The sequence below is a fragment of the Diabrotica undecimpunctata genome, chromosome 1 (genome assembly GCF_040954645.1).
Source record: "Diabrotica undecimpunctata isolate CICGRU chromosome 1, icDiaUnde3, whole genome shotgun sequence".
Taxonomy (NCBI): Eukaryota; Metazoa; Arthropoda; class Insecta; order Coleoptera; family Chrysomelidae; genus Diabrotica; species Diabrotica undecimpunctata.
The window spans coordinates 23,704,624-23,716,987 of NC_092803.1; the positions used below are offsets into that span (position 1 = coordinate 23,704,624).

Here is a 12,364-nt window from a genome sequence, read left to right on the forward strand (position 1 = left end):
GTACTCTTGGATTCAGTTACTGAGATTAGAGGTTTGGGTGTATTATTTAATTGTGCATTGACATTTAGAACTATTGTACTGCTCTCTGGTACGGTCAAGTGTTGAATAGTGCTCTGTTGTTTGGTACCAATTCATCAAGTTTACATTGATGGATTGGAGAGCATTCAGCAGAAGTTTTTAAGATCTTTAGCTTTTATATATTAATATAATTTCTTATATTAATATAAGAAATACTGAAAATACGTCATAAGATTATTCTGTAATAATGTCTCAATTTAACATTGCTACACTGAAGAACCACAGGTTAAGAGCTGTTATGTTATTTTTGTTTAAAATTCTATTAAACGTTATTAATTGCCTCCCATTATTAGCCAGTGTATACTTAAACACAATACATAGAACTCAACACACTGCACTCTTTTATATTCCTTTTCATAGGACTGATTATGCTCATCATTTTCCCTTGTCGAGAATGCTCAGCTCTTGCAATGACCTGCTGTGGATCCATTTTGTCCAAACATTAATGTTTTCAAAAGGCAATTTAAGAGTCTAACTAATCTAAATATGCGATTTAATTTTACCTTTGTGATTTGATATACTGATTTAATGTACACAATTTTATTGTTAAATTGTTTCTTTGTTGTTGTTTTGATGTTTATTGTAGATGATCTTTACTTTTTACTATTTTTTATATATTATTGAAAATGGTTCTACCGTTGAAATAAATAAATAAATAAATATTTCCGGGTCGAGAGACTGTAAAGCCTTGTAAAAGTTTTAAACCTTTTTCAGCCTTCTGCATTTAAAGTTGAACATATGATACCCCTAATTTTCTTCATTTCTCTTGGTCTTGAGCTTCCTGCAACTAGTTCTCAGCAAATAATTTGACGCTGTCTGTCATCGTGTAGATTGTCTATTTCTGTTTCTTTTGTTTGCTCGTGGAATTCACACTGTAATTTTTCTGGTACACCGTCTGTCATTAATTCTCTCCACATGTCCCGCCCAGTTTCATCCATTCTATGCGCTCTATGACATCTGTGACGCCTGTAATTCTTCTTATTTCCTCATTTCTAACCCTGTATCTGTGAATCAGTCCAAGTAACGACTGTTCCATTCTTATTTAAGCAACTCGTGAGTTTGGTTGCTGTGGCCTGGGTTAAGAAATTATTTCGGTACCATAAGTCATCACTGGGTGTACACATTGGTTGAACATCTTCTTTTTCTAATAATTTCTTATGTTTGCTCTTGATGATATCTGATAGAGCTCCATATGCGGCTTATGTTAAAGTGATTCTTCTTTACAGTTCAGTGGTTTGGTTGTCACTGGCAACCAAACAAGGTTTGTCATGTGTTGTGTCTTTCCAAAATTTATGTTCAAACCAATTCCTTACAGGCAGCATCTAACCCAGTAAGCATAGTTACAATCTCTTTTAAGTTATCAACTGTTATCAAAACTATGTCGTCTGCAAATCGCAGATGCGAGACTATTCCTGCCGTCAACATTGATTCTTTTGGTGTCCCACTCCAACTGTTTGAAATTATGTTCTGGGAGTGCAGTAATAAGTTTAAGGGGATAACATGTCTCCTTATCCGATTTCTCTTTTAATTTTTAAAAATTTTGTATGTGTTTCGACCAGTTTGGAGTACCAATAATCTATACAATTTTTATCCCAAGCTTTCATTATGCTGTTAATTTCTATCATATCGAATGGTCAGTTGTATTTGATAATAGGCATCTCTTCGAAATCTTGATTTACCACTATTTTTTATGAATTTTCTAATTTTTCTAATCATTGCTCAGTAATTATCATAAACTTCAGTTGCCAAAGTCAACAAAATGTCAATGCCATCTTAATTTCACACAAATCCATCTATTGTCTTTTTCCACTTTTCCTTGAATAATGAGTCATAATAGTTTGCATTTATGGTCTTTGATAATATGAAAATAATGTTTTTGACTTTACATAATAAGAGCGTTCAGCATTTTTTGTGTCTACACAATATAGTTTAAAGTAGGATGCCACATGTTAATCATTGGCCCAGACAGGGCAGAATATGAATAATACTTATCAAGTAATCTCTTTGCTTAAACAATCTTTTTTGTATTGTAGAAACAACACACTAAATTAGGATTTTTACAATATTTTGAAAATTGCAAAAATAGCATCACTTAGACTTAGATCATTGTAATTTGTACACTAATTGTTCAGCCCAATCCAAATTTTAAAAATTGATGTTTGAAAGTTACAGGACTGAAGGACCTTATAGCCCTTTCTCCTTGTTTGTGGCTCAAGCAGAGAAATAAATCAAACTTTTACAATACTGCTCTACAAGAAGTGTAATGTGCCATATATTGGCGATTATTTTAAAAATGTTTTGGCAGGAAGTCAATTGCTATCTTCTGATACATTTGAAAAACAATTCAAACTAATTCTGTATATATTTACTTAAATGAAATTTTGAAAGGTATAACACAATTTTAGTAAACTTAATGCATATTTATGACTAAACCTCTCTTATAAAGTTAGATCAGTAGACAGTACACTGTAATACATTGTCTACATAATAAAAACAATAAATATAATGAACCGAGAGCAAAACTTCTCAGCTTTTAACATTTATTAATTATAAAAAATTGTTAATTAAGCTATACATCATCTTAACTGCTATAAAAACATAAACATCTTTATCAATTTGTTTTTTATTGCTCGTAGACATCTCAAAGCCATTGTTAAATCTATATATAAACACAAAGATATACTTTTAGTACATATTTAAATATATGTAATGAATTTCTTGGCATTTATGTGAATAAATGTTTTGAATTGACATAAGGAATTAAGGTTTTAATTTATGGTAGTGGTAGAATGTCTTTTTACAAGGTTACAACAGTATTATTAAAAAAGTAATAGCAGGAATCTCTCCATGCTGGTTTTCCTTCTTAGTAAACATTATATTATTAACTATGACTTTAATGATTGCTTCTTTTAAGTTTTTTCTAATCATAGGTACTTATGTTTCCACAAATTATCTAATCAAATTCTTTTTTTAAATCCTTTCTATACTTTTTATTTGAGATATGCAATGTTTGATATGTTAGTTTTTGCTAGTAATGAATTCATTTAAACACCACAAAGTAAAATGATTATTGATCAAAAAGACAACTGGTCATCAATAACTTGCTTTCTGAATTAATAATCAACAGGAAACATTACAGCTGTAAAGTTTGTGGATGTTGAATATTAAGCAACAGAGAAAGTCAAGGTTGGCAATAAAACATGAAGATTCTTCTTTTAACAAATAAAAAAAATTGGAGTGGATGAAAAAATAACAGCAATGAATTAGGTAAACATAATTTATTTCAGAATCAGAAAGAAAAATATTCAGTTCAATTGATCCAGTAATTTTTTCAAAAATATAAAATTGATGATTAGTAAAATGCCAAAGTGAGATATTTATATCTTTGAAAAAGAAAATTATGTTTTACAATGTGAACAAAAACTGATGATATAGAAAAGCATAGTTACTTAAATGTTTTGTCATCAATTAAAATAAGTTATGCATGTGTTATTTAAATTAATATACCTACATGCTTTTTATATAAACAGTATGATTCAAAGGACATAGGAGTGACATCTGAATAATTTATTAAACAAATTCAATTGGATATATTTTTAACTTAGGACAGAAAAACTAAATATCACTAAAAAACTGTCATTCTCATTTAAACAAAATAAGACATTAACCAAAATCAATGATAAAGACAGAAGAGTAGCCTACATAAGTTACAAAAAAAAAATTAGATGTGTTCACAAATAATGGGAAAATTTCCTAGTATAGTATATTCCAGATTTCGGATATTCTATCTTGTCTTTTATGACAAACTTCCTGTAAATTATGTGAATTTTTTTATGTGAGTTTGCCAATGTTAGTTCCAAAACTTATTTGTCAATTTGCCAATGATACTTACTCTTGAAAATTTTCAATTATTTTGTACTGAAACAGGAATTACTCCTAATTTTTTTGTAATATGTTTGCTATTTAATTTATATTTCTTACAGTTTTTCTTTCACTGAATTCATATTTTCTCTATTGTTTGTCAATTTTCTTTATTCAGCTTTACTTGTTTAAGTAATCTATTCTTTTTGCATGTTTCTTGTTCTTTTTGGTTCTTTTACTCTTCTGAGTTAAAAAATTCTTGTATTAATTTTGGTCAACATTTTTTATTCTCATTTGACATTTCCATTTCTCATTTTTTGTTATGTTTACTTGCTTTATTAATACATTTTGGCACTTTTCTTGTTTCAATTAACTTCTATTATCCTACAGAATTCAAAATATAAAATTTAGTGATTTCTTGCCAATTTGATACTATCTTCAAGAAGTTCTTTATTATTTTATACAAAACATTTCATTTCTGTTGTTCTTCCCTCTTTAATGAACTATGCTATGAAAACATTTATTTAGAATGCTATTTTGTCACTTATTATTCTTTATATCACTCAGTGAATCAAATAAGAAAAATGTAGGTACCACCTACATGAAGTATCTTTTTAATTGTAGTATGTTTTTCCGTAGCTTGCAACTACTATTTAATTGTTGAACACATTAAAAGTATCTAAAAATGTTTCAGTATTGTATTTTATGAAAAATTGGTCATTAAAATTAAACCCAGAAGAGAAACTAATACAAAATAATTAATATGTACAAACAAATACCAAACAAGTTATTATTGGTAATTTAAAAGTAATTTTTGAACAAATTATACTAAAATATTCATAGCAATATCTACTAAAAGCTACTTTAGTATCAGATACCGATGTACTAGTATGTACTTTTCAAGGAAACAGTATAATGTTACAGATAAAGTATTATGCTATTAATATTTCATAAAATCAATAACAAATACATCTAGTGTTGTTATTTATTAATTTAATTATAGTGTGTAATCCCATTATTGCTTTCACTGATAATGGGATATAATAATATTGTTAATGATTGTTTTGAGGTCGATTTTGTGCAAAACTCACCTTCTATGCACACTACATGATCCCTGATCTGTTGTGCTATTAGTCCATCAGGTATAACATCAATCAAATCGTAAATGGCATAAATACTGGGATGGACACTTTCGAATCTCTGGATCTCCTGCCTGATGGACACTGAATTGTTCAAAAAAGGCTGTACGTGAGCACGAGAGTTCATCTTTCACTAATATCCTTATTATTGCTAACGTAAACTGCTGTTGTAAACATTATAAAAACATTGACGATTGTTGTTTCGATTGAAGTCACTTCGCGAGGGTGAAAGTTTGGGCGTCGAGCTTATGAAAAACATTCCTTTTTCGAAACGTTTGTATTTTCGCGATTATAAACAAAAGTTCTAAAAAAATTATTAGGTTAGGTGTAGACAGTTCCTTTCACTCCCACCACTGTAGGCAGGCACCGTTACCACATATTTTTGCTAGCCAGCGACGATGTGAGCAACAATCGAACTAGGCTTGTTATTGAACAGTCAGTACAACCAACTTACAGGAATCTACTAAAAACAGCTAAAAACTAAATAATAAGTTCGTAAAGTATTAACAGATGGCAAAAGCCGACAAGATATACAGGATGTGTGAATAGATTAAAAATAATGATTATTATTATATTTTAGAGTGCAGATAAATATATATTTTTAATGTATAAAAAATTCTAAATTCTATATGGTAGAAATAGTCTATGATGTTTATACGGGATGCAAAATAATAGAAATCAAATATTTTAAATGGTGTATAAAACAAGATTGAAAATAATTTAAATGACCAAGCACTACCTACTTATTTGTTATTCGTATTTTTGTATAAAGACTAGAGACGCAAATAAAATAGATATTATATCTATTTGTTATCGTTTAATATCTGGCTTAAGTGTAATTTTTCAAAGAAAGTATAGAAAGAAGTTAATATTTTTTGACGTTTGAATCTATTAATCGCTATTGCATTTACAAAAAATGGTATATGCAATAGTAGGTACCTACCTATATCCACGATTATGCACAATTAAAAGTGTAAACATGTTAAAGAAAATAAATAAGGTACTAAAATAACTAATTGAGCCTCATTTAGAACAACGATAGGTAAATGCAAATGTCCCTTCTTTTCTTCACCTTTTTAAAACTTTACACTTACATTTTTAAACCTCATCTCTTATCGTTAGAGTTCTATTCTTCTGATAATTTCCTTAATTTGTTCTTGATACTTTTTGACCTCCCTCTTCCAGTTCTCTTGATACACTTTCTTTAAAAATTATTGTCAATCTTTCAGGAATCATTGTTTTGTCCATATCATCTTAATTGGTTTTGTTGTAAATTGTTTTGTTGTAGATTTATATTTCAGAGGAGTCGTTTGCCTTGTTAACTTTTGCACATTGCGATCTGAAAAATCTTTTGTGTATATCTACGTTTACTCCAACATATCTAGATTTTTTCTTCTTCTAGTCTTATATGGCTATTTTCGTTTTACTTGCTGGTGCTCTAAATATCTAGGAGTAGATAGTGAAAACCACTTCCCAAGATTCTCTCTCTATCTCCCACTACCTACCACCCTCTCTCTCCCTCCCATTCTCTCTCCCCTCTCTCTCTTTCTCACTCACTCTCCCTCTACCTCTCTATCATTCTGTCCTTCTCCCCCCTCTCTCTCACACTCCCTATCTTTCACTTGTCGTTTCCCCATTACTGAGGATAATGATTTCCTCTAATACACCTAGCAAATTTTTTTCATTGCTCTCTATCTTCAGTTGCCATAAGAGTTTCGAATAATGAGTGGTCCGCTGAATTCTGAATTTAGTCGGTCCATCTGGTTGGTGGCCATTTGCGGACAACTTAGAAGACCTACAAGTTCTTATGAACAAAATCACGTATTATAGTCAACAATATGGACTCAATATAAACGTTAAGAAGACAAAGCTTATGATACTTAGCAAGAAAAAAATAACAGAAGGTCAAATCTACGTCAACCAATCCCTTGCAGAAAGAGTGACGCACTACAACTACTTCGACACCATAATAAATGAAGAATGGACAAACAACCAGGAGATTAGAGCACGCATCGGAAAAGCTCGATCCACCTTCAATCTGATGGGAGTCTTCTTCAAAAGTCACAACCTCTCTCTTGATACAAAAGTAAGAATGCTGCGATGCTACGTCTTCTCTGTCCTTTTTTATGGTGTTGAATCGTGGAACTTGAACGAAGATATGTGCAGAAAACTGGAAGTATTTGAAATGGCTATATCGGAGAATGCTTAAGATCCTGTGGACTGACCGAGTCACAAATGAGGAGGTCCTCAGAAGAATGAATAAGAACCGAGAGGTACTGACCACCATCAAATCTCGAAAGTTACAGTTCTTCGGACATATTATGCGAAATGAATCCACATATGCTCTCTTTCAAGCCATCCTGCAAGGAAAAATATTTGGAAAACGAGGTCCAGGAAGAAGAAGATCTTGGTTAAAGAACCTCAGAATCTGGTTCAACACAACATCTGTGCAGCTTTTCCGCGCTACTGCAGATTAGATAAAGATTGCCGTGATGATCGCCAACATTCGCAACGGATAGGCACATCAAGAAGAATCTGGTTGGTGAGTGTCCTTTTGGTCTTCTCCCCAGAACGCTTCCATAAACAATTACTCTCTTTAAAAATAACTGTCACTTCTGCGAAGGACGAGACCAAAAATCTGTAGATTTCTTTTTTAATGTCAAGTTGGTTAAGAATGGAAACGTTTGTCTGATGAGCTGTCCAAGGTATGCGCAGCATTCATCTCCAAAACATCCCAAAGGCATCCATTTTTGATATTCTTGTACACGCAGAATCCAAGTTTCTACCTCGTATAGAAATATTGAGAATACAAGTGCATTCACCAGTCTCATTTTGATTGTGTGTGACATAAAGCTATCTTTCGAAACAGTAGTTAGGCCAATGATCGTATTTTTCTCCATGCGGTTGCGTCTCAGAACTTCCGCTACGCAGTGTCATCGTTAGTTATAAGAGATCCGAGATAGTTGAAACTGTCTACTATCTGGTATTCCTGCAAGTTGTTACTCAGTTAATTAGTGATAAATCTGTCAATTACCATTATTTTTGTCTTGTTTTTATTAATTTTAAGACTGACTTGAATGCTTTCCTATTCAACTCTATGCAGGAGATCTAGCATTTCTTGTTTATTTGCTATTAAAAGCGAGTGTCATCAGAAAATCATAAATTGGAGATTTTTCTATCAGCCACTGTTACTCCATCGACCTATCCTTCTAAAGCCATCCTTATGACATGTTCACCATAAATATTTAATAGATCAGCTGAAAAAATGCATCCTGGTCTTATCCCTCTCTTTATTCTGAACTCGCTTAAGAACTTTTGATCTTCTCTTACTGTTGTCATACTGAACTGGTCCAGATTTTTAATAAGTGCCACCAAATGTATCGGTACTATCGGTGTCATTATTAAAATGGACCAAAGAATAATCCAGCTTACACAATCAAATGCATTCTGGTAGTCAACGAAGAATATTATGGGTAATTGAGATTCTCTTGGTTTTTCAATCCCCTTTACAAACCCACTTAATAATGTAGCTAGGTTTTTAATCTGTTTTTAATGATATGCAACAAGATTTTACTGGCATGTATTATTAGTGACAATGTACGATAGTTTTCACATCAGGTAGTGGTTCCTTTTTGTGTAGTAGAATATAAATTGACTTACACTAATCAGATGACAATTTTCCGAATTCCAAACAGCGACACAGATAGAATGGATGTTATGTAACACTTTGTCACCTAGTGGCTGTAGCATTTCTCCTGATGTTATGTGAATGCCTGGGGATTTAGTTGTTTAGTGATTTAATTGCATATTTTACTTCAGGGAGCAAGACAGTAGGTTCTTTTACGGTAGTCGGAGGGCCATATATTTTCTGCTGGAGTCTCGTTATTTCTATATAAATCACTATAAATCACTTCTATATAAACAGTTTCACCACGTTTCCAATATTTTGTCAGTAGTAGTATCGGTCTTGATCCATCACAGACTGCATTTGAGGTTTAAACTCTCCGGTAACGAGTTTGACCTTTTGAAAAAAATCTGTCGTGTTCTTTCCGATAACTATGCTCTTCTCTTTCTCTGTAAAAATTGCATAAAATGTATTAACGACAATTCATTTCAAATTGAGGATTTCAAATATTTATCTAACCATCGATAATGATATGACTAATAACTGGAAATTCCAATGTTAATTTTATTTCAATATTTTACTCTTCAATATTACCGATCGTACCTATCTATCTATCTATACAGCCCTTGCTGTCCAATTTTGGACATAGACCTCCTCTTTCTTCTTTTACGTCTCTCTATTGTAGGCAGTTTGTATCCACTTCGGGCCTGCATGTTTCTTCAAGTCATCTGACTATCTCATTTGTGATCTTCCTCTTTTTCGTTTGTAACTATATGGTCTCCAGTCTATAATCATCTTACTCCATCTGTCGTCTTTTTGTCTTATGGTATGTCCAGCTAACTTCCACTTAAGTTTTGCTATCTGCGTTAATACATCGGTCACTTTTGTTTTGTTGCTGATCCAAGTATTTCTTTCCTTGTCTGATAGCCTGATGTTCAGCATTTGCCTATATAACATGTACCAATAGTACCTATAGACACTAATTAACATTCTTGAGATGGTTGTAGCGGGTAACCGATTATACTCCCGTAATAAAAGGGTGTTTCCCCAAAAAGTTTATTGCGTGGGATATAAATAGAATTGTCCATTTGCAAATTATTTTGTTTTCAGAAGTGAAAGTGAAAACTTAAACATCGTCAGTCAAGCTTGTTTAATTTGTTAACTATTTTCATTTTAAAATGCCGAAAATAACTAGTGTCGCTACTAGGATTAAAACTTACAAAGAGTTATCTATAGATATGGACAAAGTTTATTGTTGAGTTTGTGGAAAATTTTAAGTATCAAATATTTAATGTCTAAAATGTCAGATAGATCAACGTGTCAGAACTGCGTCACATTTAGCCAAAAAAAGACAAACCTAAATCTAGAGAAAAATAGCACTCTTCGGTTTCTAAGCCTTTTCGGTCAACTTCGAAATTTTAATGAAGACTTGTGCCGCCACGTAAAGCCGTCGGTCCCAGCTACGAAAGTATTCGTTAAGTCATGTTAGGGGAGCTTGCGCGGCCTGAAAACCCTAACACTAGACCTTAGCCAGAAGGTTACACGAACTTTACTTTTTACCACTGATCCGTCAGGAAGATATCGCTCCTTAAATACAAAAGTCACACATTCCAAAAAATATCAAAACTGATTTTTTTGCATAAAATGCATCTTAACCGATGAAACTTTAATATTTCGCTCAACCAGCCGTCGTTTTATGATCAAAAGCACCCGTAAACCCACATACGTTAGTTTTGTTTTGTACCGTTTCTGTAACTGAGTTCCGTGCAAAACTACCACATCCTCAGTTGCCATCAGACATTCGGCACGAGTGCACGCATTTTTTATGAAAAACTAACACATTCCAAAAAACTGCTAAAAGACAGGTGAAATTATATATTCAAAAGTGCCACATTCAAAAATACATTCGTATTGCAGATCACATACACGTAAGTATCTTATCATTTTTATGTGCAATAGTACAATATTTTAAAATAGGTTAGTTTTTCGTTTATAAATTTCATATTCTCGCTTATTTTTGTATGCAATACTACCATATTTTGAATTATGTTAGTTTTGCAAAAAATAATTGGAATTATTTTCTTTATTATTTAATATTTATTTCTTTATTCTAAAGTTACATATTTCGAAATATGGTATCTTTGTATTTGAAAGTGATCTCTAAATAGATTTTATTTTATATATTAAAAAGCAATTTTTAGTTTTACTGTTGTTTTATCGGAAAGTTTTTGTAGTTTTTGGAGTAATCTTATGGGTTAAACAAAATAATTTAGAAATCTTAAAACCAATTAAATTTTACTTACCCATATAGATACATTATAACGCCTATTTACGAGAAAGTAAATTGTTTGATACAGGTAGGTACTTATAATTAATTTTTATTTTCAGAATGGCAAGAAGAGCGCAACGTATTTTGGACATGATACCACCAATAAATGACCCTCGAGATGAACAGCAATCTTCTTTAACAATACGACCTAGTGAACTGGATTCAATTGACATTCAGACTGACAATATTATTTATCATGAATATGATGCTAATGGCATTAGCTCTCTACCGGACAGTCAGTTATCTTTAGATATTCTGAACTCCGTTGAAAATAACGAAGATATTCACACTAAGAAAGTTTATGATGCCAAAAAAATGGGTCCTGTATGTTTCGATAAATGTAAATTAAAATGTTCTACAGAATTTACGTTTGAAGAAAGAAAACACATCTTTGAAAGGTTCTGGGAGTGCGGTGATCTGGAAATCCAACGACAGTTTATTCACGATCACATGACCAAGGTAGAACCAAAATATAGATACGTTCGTGAAGGTAGCAGTCGCAAAAATTACAATCACTCATTTTATCTGACTCGGAATAATAAAAAAACTCGGGTATGTAAAGTATTCTTCATGAATACCCTTGCAATCTCAGATACTATGATCAGAACCGTTGTCAAAAAACAGTCCGAAACTGGTGTGCACCTTAAAGATAACAGGGGAAAACATAACAACCATAAGACACTAGACTCAGAGCTGACCGATGGTGTCAAAGCACACATCAATTCAATACCCCGCATAGAAAGTCATTACTGTAGGTCGCGATCGACTCGGGAGTATATTGAGGGCGGGTTAACAGTCGCGGCACTACATCGACATTACGTAGACAAATGTGAATCTGAAGGTAGACCACACGTTTCATATCAAGTATACTACAACATATTTATACATGATTTTAACTTATCTTTCTGGCAGATCCTTCATCAAGAAGGATCAATGCGAAGATTGCATGGCTTACCAAAACGCTGAAGATAAATCGTTAATATAAGAAACTTACGACGAGCACCTGAAGCAAAAGACTCTCGCTAGAGCTGAAAAAGATAGAGATAAAGAGCTTGTAAGTAATACCTTCGTAGTGGCTGTGTACGACCTCCAAGCGGCGATGCCTTGTCCACGGGGTGATGTGTCGAGCTTCTATTATACGTCTAAATTAAATCTACTTAATTTCACAGTAACCGAGCTCGGTACAAAGGACACAACTTGTTTTGTATGGCACGAGGGAGAAGAAGCCCGAGGTATTAATGAAATTGGCTAATGTGTTCTAATGTATCTTAGAAAATTGAATGACAATGTCACGGAACCTTGTGATGTCACTTTCTATAGCGATAATTGCTG

General features: G+C 32.4%; 2 protein-coding genes across 2 annotated transcripts in view; one reads left to right on the plus strand and one right to left on the minus strand.

Moving 5' to 3' along the window:
• CenG1A (Centaurin gamma 1A) overlaps positions 1-5,446 on the minus strand; it is a 61,001-nt gene extending 55,555 nt beyond the window's left edge. The window contains exon 1 of the mRNA XM_072539019.1: positions 5,031-5,446. Coding sequence (XP_072395120.1) covers positions 5,031-5,205 — 175 coding nt within the window. The 5' untranslated portion in view covers positions 5,206-5,446. The remainder of the gene's footprint in view (positions 1-5,030) is intronic.
• Positions 5,447-10,291: 4,845 nt separating this feature from the next.
• On the plus strand, positions 10,292-12,010 carry LOC140438159 (uncharacterized). The gene is made up of 2 exons (XM_072527874.1): positions 10,292-10,631; positions 11,092-12,010. The coding sequence occupies exon 2, from the start codon at positions 11,093-11,095 to the stop codon at positions 11,996-11,998; it is 906 nt and encodes a 301-aa protein (XP_072383975.1). The 5' UTR covers positions 10,292-10,631; position 11,092; the 3' UTR covers positions 11,999-12,010.
• Positions 12,011-12,364: the final 354 nt, after the last annotated feature.

Bases quoted from the DNA above. Each gene is read 5' to 3' on its own strand.
- LOC140438159 (XM_072527874.1), top strand. From the start codon at position 11,093: ATGGCAAGAAGAGCGCAACGTATTTTGGACATGATACCACCAATAAAT.